Genomic DNA, 12,245 nt, shown 5'->3' on the forward strand with positions numbered 1-12,245 from the left:
AAGTAAGTAAGTAAGTAAGTAAGTAAGTAAGTAAGTAAGTAAGTAAGTAAGTAAGTAAGTAAGTAAGTAAGTAAGTAAGTAAGTAAGTAAGTAAGTAAGTAAGTAAGTAAGTAAGTAAGTAAGTAAGTAAGTAAGTAAGTAAGTAAGTAAGTAAGTAAGTAAGTAAGTAAGTAAGTAAGTAAGTAAGTAAGTAAGTAAGTAAGTAAGTAAGTAAGTAAGTAAGTAAGTAAGTAAGTAAGTAAGTAAGTAAGTAAGTAAGTAAGTAAGTAAGTAAGTAAGTAAGTAAGTAAGTAAGTAAGTAAGTAAGTAAGTAAGTAAGTAAGTAAGTAAGTAAGTAAGTAAGTAAGTAAGTAAGTAAGTAAGTAAGTAAGTAAGTAAGATATATGAATTAAATCCAACGGTACAACATTTTTAATGTTTTGAGAAATGTGTGATAGAATGAACTCGTTTTGTTTGAATTTTACTAAAATATATTTTATTTTTCAAGGGGGTTTGATTATCTTAAACGTATCTTTGTATTCGATAGGAATTTACTTAACCTAGCGGTCTTCTAATGATTTCACATAATTGTGTTTTTGTATGTTTAACATTATCCATGTAACCAGTGCAGAAACTGAATATGAACAATTTCATAAATTTTTAATTTTCAGTTTGTACATTAACAAATGCATTTGCTACTCTGCTGCAAAAAATGAAACGCTGTGAAAGTGTTCCATTTTTTTTTAAATCGAAATGCATCTGCACAGCTTTGGAAATAGCATTCATAGGATAAAAACGTATCGGTAAATTATGCTAGCTTACTACTCTTCGATGGTTACAGATGCATGTGCATGGGTTCGCTTTTATAAGTCTATTATCAAATAGGAAACATTTGGTTCGTTTAATATCTAGCAAAGAGGAACATTGGAATCGATTGAGCTATTCTTCTTTCTTTTGTTGTTCTTGTTTTTGTTGTGTATGTCTTTGTCTCAATGCTCTTCCCTGAAGGGAAAAGCAAGCGATAAATCGAGTAAACATTTTAGTTACTTAAGAATCTTACGTTTCAAAAGACTAGCGTACAGTGTATGGAACAAAATAATGCAATTATATTGTATCCTAAGCATGTTCACAATACCTTGTAGTTGATGTACTTGCCAGAATGCGAATCAAACAGTAGAAGAGTAGGTGATTGTAAATAAAAAAGAAACATTTTAAATGCTCGTTGTTCGAGCATAATGGTTCATCCCTTTTCGACATTGATAATGTGAACGGATTCAATACAGCTGAAGGTGTAGGTTTGGTGTGACATTGATGACGTGATTGGTAATATGCCAATTGACAGTGTTTGCTCACTGTGTATGGGATAAATGTTAAAAAGGATAAATAAGTTTTACAACTGACAAAATTTATTTTCCACAGTGAGCCTTTCAGCATGAAGATAATCAAAACGCAACATAGAAAAACGAAAGAGAGGCCTGTTTATGTTTTGGAAACGCATTGGTACAGCCTAAATAGTAGTTGATTCGCGACTGTTTTCATTGCTTTCATTTAAGGTAGAAGTGTTCGAGGTTCCGGAAGCAGTTGCTGCCACCGTGTTTGATGCTGCCGTTGAGCTGGCCGATGAGGAATCGTTGGTGTTAATCATGGAAGAGGAGTGTTTGGGGGATTGGCTCTGCACTTCCGGTGGCACCAAGCCTTCCTTGACGCGTTTCTTCTGCTTCATGCGTCTGTTTTGGAACCAGATTTTTACCTAAACCGACGAGAAACACGATATACCGTAAGAAAGATAGATTAGAATGTTATATGTCGCTATAGTGAAAGCCGATCGGTGTATCAGAGGGAAAAGAATTTTCTTACTTGTGTTTCGTTCAGATGTAAAGAGTTAGCTATTTCTATTCGTCTTGCCCGTGTCAGATATTTGTTGAAGTGAAATTCTTTTTCCAGCTCTGTCAGCTGCTTGTTGGTGAAATTCGTGCGCCCCGTACTGTTGTTGTTCATCAGAAAACTTGACTGGTGAGGTGAAACTGTACTGGGAGCTACCGGAAAGTGAAAAGTTCATGCATCAAATCATAGGTTAGCATTGGTGATTTAACGCGTACGGACGAGAAAAAGATTTTGCGTTGTGAATAGGAATAGCATGTGAAGGGACGCAAAGGAATGGGATTGAAGGTAGAGGTAGTATTAGCAAAGAGGTTGATTGACATTGTAAATTCAAAAAGGTATTTCAGATTAACGTTCCACCATGCCGTTAGATACATACCAACAGTCGTGTGGCTAGGAACTCGTAGTGGGTCGAGTACATGGGCAGGAATGTGATATTCCGGTGACGTTGCTAATTGTACAGGCTTGGTCACTGTTGGAGAGAACAGAAGAGTAAAGATAAAATCTTAAAATAATATATGTAACCAAAAAACCAAAAATGTTAACGCAATGGCAAACAAAAAACCGTATGTGAAGTTTTCATGTTATATGTATTGCTTCTTATTGTTGCCTCCTAATATTAAAAAAAAACAAATCAGTTCAATTAGGGGGCATTACCAAAAAAAAAAAAAAACGCACAGATATCCCAGGAGTGATTATTCCTCCGTTTATCTAAAGCGTTTGCAGGAGTACTTGGATGGAGCTTGCGGACTAGCATGGCTTTGCGATCCAATTTTATCGAGCGCCCAGTGAGCGGGCTTGAGGAGCAGTTCTGACTCTGAGCACCATACGATCGATTATACCAAACAACGCGGACAGGAAGCTTCACGTGCGTTATCTTGACACGATGTCAATCCGATACACGAAACATCGATACTACTTACAGTCGCTTTGGGAGTCACTATCAGAACAAATGCCTGGCTAGGGAAGAACGCAGGCCTGAACATTTGTAGGATTTTTGTTGTCAGTGCTCTAGCGCATTGTGTTTATCTATCGGAAGCAAATCAAATATTTGGTACACTTTATTATGTCCCACTGCAATGTGACGTGGCTGTGTGTTTCGCTGTGGGGAGCTGGCGGGCCGTCGCAGCACCAGGTTTGCGATTACGAGAATCTAATGTGTGTTTTGTCGATCTTTTTTCCCCCTACAAGCACGCCTTAACTCTTCCCCAAACCCTACAAATTGGTGAGTGGCCATGTGTGGTGCTGCAGTTGTTGCGATAAACATTTACTCATTGATAAGCTACGCTGCTACTGTTTCCTTCGGGATGGGTAATTTCTCAACGCTCGTGTCAGCCGTTTTTTTTCTCTTTCCACTGTACGATGGCCCCATATCGAGCATGCAAAAGTGATCGTACCAAATGTGTACGAATTAAAACGAAGCAGCGATCCTGCAGCGTCAACAATGCTGGTGGATCGCTAGGCAACGGGTGGCAACGCGCAGAGGCTTTTCGGGCTTTTGAAATTGCTCCATAGAGGACATACGCATGAGCTAATCGTTTACGAGTTCATTGAGGCTTATCAGTATTTTTCGAAGATGGTAAGCTATTTCATAATAGGTAACAGCTAGTTAAGCAATGACATCATCGGCGGAATGGCTGAAAGGTTCGATCATGTAGAGAATTGCTAAGGAGTTGCAAGTACGTTAAGGACTATTTCGGTACGCGGCACACATCACACATCAAGATATTTGTCTAGTCTAAATGACAAAAGGAAGCTAGAACCCCAATTGATGTTGTTACATCGTACAAGTGAGCATACTTTGGGGAAGAGTGTGAGTAAACACAATCGAGATGAGATGAAACACATCAGATTGTAAAATGGCCTTGTCTGTTTCGTTGCTTTTACCGGCATCGTACCGCCTCAGAGTATGCAAACACTCCCCAACATGTTCCAAATGCAGGGAAGCATAGTCCACGACGACGGTTAGGATAAACTTTTTGGCCAATCCATAAATAAACAAAAGCTAGGCAGCCAGCTAAAAAGGGTCAGTGGTTGGAGGTGTGAACTTGTTGAAGTTCGAAACAAGCGCTAATTTATCAGCCGACAGTCAGACATTGCCTCGGTACAACCGTCCCGCGGCGACCCAAGTGCGGTAACTGACAGGCTTAATTAATAGATTATACTGTACAATAAGGATGCCTGTCGAAAGTCGGGATTATGTAGAAGTCGAACCGTTCACGGTGGATTACTCCCACGGAGGGTGTTGGTTAGAGGACCGAAGTGGAGGGAGCAGAATTTTACAGCTTAGCTCAGTTCAATATGGAGGTTTAACTTTTGCCCATTGCCGATATCTATCACTTCCGTCGGGCGGGCCTCAATCTGCGTGGAAGTTTTCATTGGCAACAACGCAGCAGTAGAATAGTTAAAGTTTTGCTAGACTGATTTCTTGCACGCATCAGTGTACCTCGAATGTGTTTGACCCTACTTTTCAGGATCCCATTGGTTTCGATTGCGTAAATCTAAAATGAGGGGGATGGATGGTACGTAAAATGCTCTCATCACACGAGATGCCTGGTAGAAATGGGTATCAAAGAATGACCTCGGTTTAGCTACAGTATATGCCGGGTGCGCAAACAGAGCGCGCCGATTCGAAGGTTGTAAAAGCCTTTTTTTTTCTTATTTAAACAGTAATCAATAGCCTTCTAACATGCACCCGGCTAAATCAACACGGTGGCATAGATCCGGTGTATAGTGGTACCCCACGGATAGATGAAATAGATGGAAGCTTCTAGTGCTAGAGAACGTTAGATCATCGAAAAGGATTGTCACAATCGATTTTGTCCGAGGTCGTCTGAGAATCCTCGTAAGCACGCGTAACGCGAATACCAAACCATTACTGCACAGGGATTCGCGTACCAAGTCACTTGACTTGATGGCAGGCGGTGATATTGAATGACGATCCATGATAAACAATAAACTCGTTCGTGTCGCGTGTCGCCTCAACTTGTACGACGATACGGCGAAGGGGAATGAACTTTGCTCAAGCATTCTAGCGTTTCTAGTTACGTGATGTGATCGTAAGATTTAGTTCGGGCATCATTGCGACGCACTCGCTGGTGACGGCATTTTAACGCTGGCCGTACTAGTGCGGAGCAAATAAAACTATAGTCACATGTTCATCAAGCTATTGGGGAAAATATAACACCGTGCGCGGTGTAGAATTACCCGTGAGCCCTGGTGATGGATACGACCGTAGTGTGGTAAGGAGTAGAATGCAGAAGTTGTGGAATAAATAAACTTGATCATGTAAATATTGAACCCATTCTACGGGGGTCTAATGTTTTCTCCCTACGATATGAGTGGGAAATAGAGGAAGACGGTTTTCCTAAATCTGCTGTCTTGGAGAGCTTCGTTTTCTTGTGTCATTTTATGCACAATTGAACAATATATAAAAGTAGTAAGTTTAAAAAGTAGGATTTTATGAAATTATGGTCCGGTCCGGTGACAGATGGACTCTCTCTCTCTCTTATTATGATTGGTTATTGAATCCCATCCAGAATGTTTCCATGTAGGAAAGACAGTCCGACTACATGTAACATCAAATCAAATCAAAAGCTATAAAAGCTATGTTGAGCATATTTGTTCACATATCTTACGTAAATTGCTAGAATAGAGCATAAGTTACACCTTTTTCAGATAATAATTTAATTGAAAAAATTTACCCGCCGTCTGGGATTCAAACCCAATCTCAACGTGTGTTGAAGCCTTGGCAAAATACCGAGTTAAAATTGGTATCAAGGAATGAAAATGAACAAATTGTTTAAATTGTCTTAACAATAAGTTCTGTTTCATTAACCTGCTCGGTTAATGCCCGGTACCCGTGATTCACAGGAAGTGTTGATAATACCGCGTCGAGCCGTAATAATTAAAATAAAAGAATTCTGTTTCAAAATATCCGTACAAGTAAGTAAATTTGGGTCTGAAAGTATTAAAAGATGGGGCGGCTCGGTGGTGTAAGCGACATCGGCAGGACCGGGTTTCAAATCCCATTCGGACCCGTCCTCCCGTAGTTGAGGACTGACTAACCTCATTACGTTGATATTCATAAGTCAAAATACAACCAGACCCCGTTCTTACAAAAAAAGTGTTAAAATGTAAATGGAAAATACTCTCAACCAATTTTAAAATTTCACTACCACCACTACCATTTTGTAGCCGAATAATAGAAGCCTACTCCACTGTGACATCGGGTGACCCTAGGGCGTGAAGGTTGTGGATCTATTTGATCAAATACATTAATTCGCCATATGACAGGCAACATGGACCAGCACTTTCCATACAGATCTTGAGTAACACCGAAATATGATGATACGCGGCTGGACGCCAATCTACGGAATACGGTGGAATTTGGTATTTGATGCGTTCGCCGTTCCGTGTTTTGCTTCTCTGGAAGTGGTTGTGGAAGCGAAAATTCTTAGCCAAGAAACGAGCTTTGCGGTTCAAGAATACATGTTTTAATATTACCGGTTGATCAATGAGCCATATTGATGATTTTTCATCAGTATTGTTCGCAGTGGCTGCTGTGTTGTTTGGGATAAACAATTTCGTAAAATTTGTACTGTAAATTATGCTGATTATAGCCATTGAATAGTTCTGAATTGTATGTAAAACTGGTAGAAAACGATGGTACGAAAAGATATACAAAAACATATTTTTCATGTAAATGTTTTTCAATGCACAATATCATAAAATAAATGTGTATCTTCCAATACTGGTTAACGTTTGTTTCAAATTGTGATTGAATTATGTAAACTTGATCAACCTGACATTTCTGTTAATGCAAAAATAGCTTGAGTCGGAGAATTTGGTATGTCTGGAAATGAACAAACTCTAGAATACAGCTAAAACATCGCTGTAGAATAGAAAACAGACTTTGCTCGACGGGATACAAATCAAATGACGCAAACTTGTTTGGTCGGTTTGATTAGATAAATAGATTTCCCTGTGTCAGCAAAACTTGTTCAGTTATTTGTGATAGATCATTAATTATGGGCTAATGAAAGTGAATCTAAATACATCGCTAGATACCGCTATGCAAACCATTAGTTGCTGGTGTTGGTGTTCGTATGTAGATTGACAACATAAACAATACATTGATATGATTTAGAGTAGAGTAGAGTTGCTTCCGGTTATTCGGATATGATCGAATTGGAAAGTAAGCGTTCAAACAATTCTGTGAATTTTGGGTTGATTTTTTTTTTAAAAGGAAACAATTTGTAAGAAGAACTTAAAACATAAAGAGTATCACTAATTTACCCTTTTATATGCTTCATCATTTAGTTAAGGCATTTGAGGCTTGTTCTAAGAATGTAAACAAGTTCGAGCAGCTAACTAGCATTAAAATGTCCAAAATGTACGTATCACGCACTCGCTCTTGGGGAGGTTGGTTTAGAATTTTTTGAAAAACTGAACCAAACACCAGCTAAAGGTTGGCGCGCTTTGTCGCATTTGGTGGACGAAATTTGGGGTAAACACGAAACTCTAACAGCAAAAAGGTTTTCTTTACGATGGCCTTCAAACTGCTCAGACACGATGTCCTGGGCCGGGAATCCGTCGCTAGGGTTTTCACCTTTTCTGCATTTCGTTTTTTACCTACATTTTTGTCGTGTTTTTTTTTTGGTTTTTGTTTTTTGGCTCTGTTAGCACTTTACACAGTCCATCGATGGTGGCTCGGGCACAGGAACGAAAGCCGAATGTAATTCAGATTTGGTGATAGCTGCATTGCTCGAGTGTGCGGGTGGTATGGAATGGAAATGAGCTAAAAATTCACCACGTTGGTCCTAATTATTTTATGGATCAACTCACTGGTGGTGGCCAAAAATGTTAGGAAACTCGTGCTTGCTACCGCTACCTATGGTGCCAACGACTCCTGGACGTTAGAATGCTTTTCTTTCAGGAGGGTGGCACAATTGGTGAAACTATAAAAAACACTTTGCGTCTGTTGGCTGGTCATTGTTGTTGTTCGGTCAAAGGGAGAGAGGTGTCACCGATTCGTTGCGTGTCACTTGATGTGAAAATATTATAATTATGTTGCTGTGATAAAATCTTCTATTTATACTCTGGTCCCTATGAGAACGGTGTGCTGAAAGTGTGCCGACTAGACGTGAGACGGTCGAAGCTATCAACTACACTCAGATTGGTGGCGAAGCAGTGTGTGCCGTTGTATTTGCATGCTTGTCGTAGTGCCAATGCATTTTAAAACTCCAAGCCAAGTGGAAAATCAAACAAGTGAACATCTCGAGCGCAGTTCCAGTGTAGGATAGGCGGCTTCCACTCGGCACCTTAAACTCTTTTTGGGTAAAACAGTATCACGTTACTTAGTCGTAGAAAATATGCCGCTAGAATAAGCGTACGGCAAGAAGATCGAATGAAATCGAACCATTATATAGGATTGGTTTTATGTTCGAATGTGATCATCTCAACGCCGGTGTGTTGGTGCCAGCATTGATTGGTATCAATGAGCGAAGCATGTATGCATGCGTGCAGAGAAATCAGCTGGTGATACAGCGGTTCTCGCGCTTCCAGACATGAATTTTTGAAGCATTAGAATTAAAAAGTCCATGCAAATCAACACGCGGATAGTAAAGACGGGGAAGAAGAACAAAAGACAGGGGGGGGGGGGGGGGGACAAATATGAAATTAATATTTGTTTTTATTTTCAATGACATTCAAATTGCTGCCTCGCGTTCCTGCTGTCGCTACCAATTGGCTGAGCTAAGGCAGGCTGAGTACGACGACACCACGCAGTTGGTGACATTTTTGACAGTGGACTCCTTGTGTTCAATTGAAAGTAAATTGAGGTTTCAGCCTTAATACGTGTGGTCGTGCTTATGCTTGCAAGGGAATCATAATATCGATCGTGGGCGTTGTGGTACATGGTGTTTCTCGAAGGATTTATTTCATTCGCTCCTCCGCGGAAACCCCTCTACCCAAACTAAACTATCCAACAAATGCCACCACGATACCATGAAAAAATAAAAGGTCCTTAATTGTGTTTTTTTTCTTGTTGTTGCTTTTCTTAGCGCAACACAATCCGCTTTCGTTTTCATCCACCGGTCAACCAGACCCTCAAGAAACGGTTTTCGTTAGTGACCTTGACGGTATCGATGTTAAAAAAACTTCTGCCGTCGACACGTATCAACCTGGGGTCCACTATGCTGCCAGCGGACGATAATGGCAATTTCATTCAAATCGGAACGACTCAAGTCACGCACCGTATACTAGTAAGCTGTTAAATTTAGGAGCTGTGTACCAAGTGCTTGCGACACTCTTACTGCGGCTGGTTGTGGTGGAGTTTGTTCACCTTTCTTTCCATCCCTAGCGTTTTTAATTACCACTGTCGGAGCCATTATGCGTCTTTCCTAGCACTGCTATATGCGCAAGGTGTTTGTGCAAGGAGTTACACAATAGAAACATAATTTTTGTCATGCTGTAGCTTTGAGGTATTTCTAGAACAATACCACAGGCTGTTTCTGTCTGTTCGGTAGCGAAAATCTCGTAAGCTCTTGACACATGTATGCTTGAATACGTTATCAGAGAGCCGTGAACGTTCCGAAAAGAAAATGACACTAGAAATGGCAGATCAATGGCAGAACACGCGTGACGTCAGCTGCAAATCACATTTTATGTTTGCTGTGCGTCTCAGCCAGCCTACACACAGTTCTGTGCATTATCACACGATGCAAACGATAACGATCGGGCCGAAAGGTGTGCAGATGTGTACGGAAAGTTTTGAATTATGACCCTTTTATCATGGCTGCCCCTTAGCGCGGCATTGATGTTTTACGAAGTTTAATTTATGGCTTTGGTGGTCCGGTTTGTTATACTTTTATAGTGCATCACGGGACCATAACATGGAACGGTGAAGGATTTTTGGACACTGATAAAAAAACACTCGAAAGGTTGGCATAGAGAAAGACTTTACGAAAAATAAAAGGTGTGTTTGATGTTTGAGTCCCGATATACACTGGAGCCTGCAAAAGTACGTGATTGTTGAATTCAAAGTAAAATACAAAAAAAAAAAGCAAGTCAAACAAACAATAAACCAAAACCGAGCACACACACACATACACACACAATCTTCCTTCAAGGAGGTTAATCCATTGGGACTCAAACTCCCGATGGGAGTTGTATATCACTTTACCCGTTGCTCAGGCTAGCGCTGTCGGTATGCTCAGTGGGACGCAATCCACCATGGAATTGCGGTAATCCAAGGATGCTGCGAGCTTTGTTCAATATAAACAGTGAGGTGTGTGAGGTTGAAAAAGCACTTACTTGGAGGCTTTGGCACGTTTCGTTTAACCTGCATCCACTTGTAAGTGGGTGCATTCGGTTGGTTTTGCTGTTGGTGAGCGTGTTGTTGCTGCTGCAGCTGCTGATGCTGTTGCGATTGCTGATTTGTCGGATGCGGCTGTTGTTGCTGTTGCTGCTGATGCTGCTGCTGTTGAGTATGCATGGTCTGTTGCAACACTGCCGCATGATGATGATGATGATGGTGATGTGGATGATGAGGGTGGTGATGATGGTGCTGGAGGTGCGAAAAATTAGTACCAACTCCACCGTTACTGTCGCCATCGTCAGATGCACCCGCGTTTAGCAGTACTTGCGGCGAGTCAATCATGGGTGCGGATGTAGCAACGTTAGGACTGCACTGTGCTACGGAGTGCTGATTATGGGGCTGCTGTAGATGTTGGTGTTGCGGAGGTTGAGCAATCGTTTCGGAGTACACTTGACCCCAACCGGTAGCTGTTCCACCGTTCACCCCACTAGGCGAGGTAGAGTTGTGCGGGTGCGAAATATGCGTATGTTGGTGAAGGTGATTATGGTGATTATGATCACCGGCGATCGCTGCATCGTCCGCTAAAGCCCCAGCAAAGGTTCCGTAGCGATGCAGATGCAGCTTGGAATCGTGATGATGCGCCAGATAACTAGGATCGGCGCAGTCCTGTGTCTGATGGTACATCGCATAATCCAGATTAGTGTAGCTCAAACCATTATCGGCGCTAATGATCCTATTTTCCTGGAATGGTGCCGTCGGTGCCGGCTGTCCGGGGCCGTAGTAGATTGCACCCTGGCTATCACCTTCGAAATACAAATCGGTCGTCGGAGAGCTAGAGGTAGTGATGCCGTATTCGATCGCGGACGGACTATATAGATGAGATGTGTGAGCATAGGAAGAAGTCTGATGGACATTGGCCGTGGGCGGATTGGAAGTGTTGCTATTGTTGCTGCTGTTGTTCGAGGTCACTGCGGTGTTACCGGTAGCATTATTCACAGCCGTAGTACTATTACCAACATTAGCGGAGTTGTTATGTTGATGCGATTGCACAGGTTGCCTTTGGTGCTGGTGATAATGGTGATGGTGGTGGTGACCCGCTGTAAAGTAGGGGTACCCTCCGGCCCCAAGATCACTGTTCTGAAAACCACTGGTGTGCGATGAATGATTTCCGTACATACTTATGTCTATCATATTGGCGGTTAACTTTTCAACTGTAAACGGCTGATTTTTTCAAACACACCATACAATCTAAACCATATTTTAGCACTGCACTTGCGTTTGCTTAACTCTATTAGAAACACTTAATTGCCACTAAAAAACCAAAAATCTTGATTCAACTCATTATCATGCACAGCACTGCACTGCAACGAAGCACTAAGAAACAGCACCCGAAAAAAAAAAAAACACAGAAAACTCGTACAAATGTCACCAGAAGACGTTGTTTGTGGCAAGCGACAGGTTGCGTTTTAATCCATATTTTGCTGGTAAGTGAGATTATCCGGCTAATCGCTTATGCTTTACCGTAACACCGAGCCCCGCGAAAAGTAATCTATTGCCATCAAGTTCTAATTTCAAATTGACCACAAAATTCAAGATACGGTGCCAATTTTGTTCGGTGCGGAGTGAATTGTGTTCACGAATGAATCAAGGGGTCATCGAATGGTCCCTTTCCTTCGCCGCTCGGCCCCTTTTTTATCCATATGCTATGATACCGTTGGCTCCTCCTACTTTTTTCCATATCGATGAATGCACTATGCGTGTAATATGGACAAAGCGCGGCTTCTGGGTTCTAGAATATCCACAGACGAAATGCGCAAGCGCCTAGTATAAGTCAACGAGCATTGTGGTGGTTGGTTTAGATGCAATTTGCAAAATATTGCCTGAAAAAATAGCAGTTTTCATTTGCAAGCTTTCATATGCTTGGTGCACTTGTTTAAAGGATTCTTAAACCTGCTATACAATTACAATAAGAACATAATTGACCTTGCTTTTAGGGCTCTTGCTCGTCCGAGGCTTATCAATACAACAATTGGACATCCTGATTTGTCAATGTAAAATAAATGAA

The 12,245-nt window shown here is 41.3% G+C and overlaps 3 protein-coding genes across 3 annotated transcripts in view; all 3 read right to left on the bottom strand.

The window, feature by feature from the left end:
• LOC126559182 (calexcitin-1) overlaps nt 1-12,245 on the bottom strand; it is a 228,915-nt gene that overhangs the window by 62,700 nt on the left and 153,970 nt on the right. The window lies entirely within an intron of this gene.
• The window catches only part of LOC126558617 (3'(2'),5'-bisphosphate nucleotidase 1), an 81,884-nt gene that overhangs the window by 9,227 nt on the left and 60,412 nt on the right, over nt 1-12,245 (bottom strand). The gene's annotated exons all lie outside the window — the stretch shown is intronic.
• On the bottom strand, nt 1,487-11,385 carry LOC126557568 (homeobox protein Hox-B1a). The gene is made up of 4 exons (XM_050213379.1): nt 10,177-11,385; nt 2,240-2,332; nt 1,837-2,015; nt 1,487-1,729 (listed from the first exon to the last, which is right to left on the bottom strand). Exons 1-4 carry the CDS (start codon nt 11,369-11,371, stop codon nt 1,487-1,489), a joined length of 1,710 nt encoding a protein of 569 aa, XP_050069336.1. The 5' UTR covers nt 11,372-11,385.

This window comes from Anopheles maculipalpis, chromosome 2RL (genome assembly GCF_943734695.1).
Source record: "Anopheles maculipalpis chromosome 2RL, idAnoMacuDA_375_x, whole genome shotgun sequence".
Lineage (NCBI taxonomy): Eukaryota > Metazoa > Arthropoda > Insecta > Diptera > Culicidae > Anopheles > Anopheles maculipalpis.

What these genes read in the sequence shown, in the direction of transcription:
- LOC126557568 (XM_050213379.1), bottom strand. Translation starts at nt 11,371, where the DNA reads ATGATAGACATAAGTATGTACGGAAATCATTCATCGCACACCAGTGGT. An exon ending in TCCTAGCCACACGACTGTTG is followed by an intron (nt 2,016 to 2,239) that starts GTATGTATCTAA and finishes ACTTTCCGGTAG; the next exon opens with CTCCCAGTACAGTTTCACCT. An exon ending in TACATCTGAACGAAACACAA is followed by an intron (nt 1,730 to 1,836) that starts GTAAGAAAATTC and finishes TCGTCGGTTTAG; the next exon opens with GTAAAAATCTGGTTCCAAAA.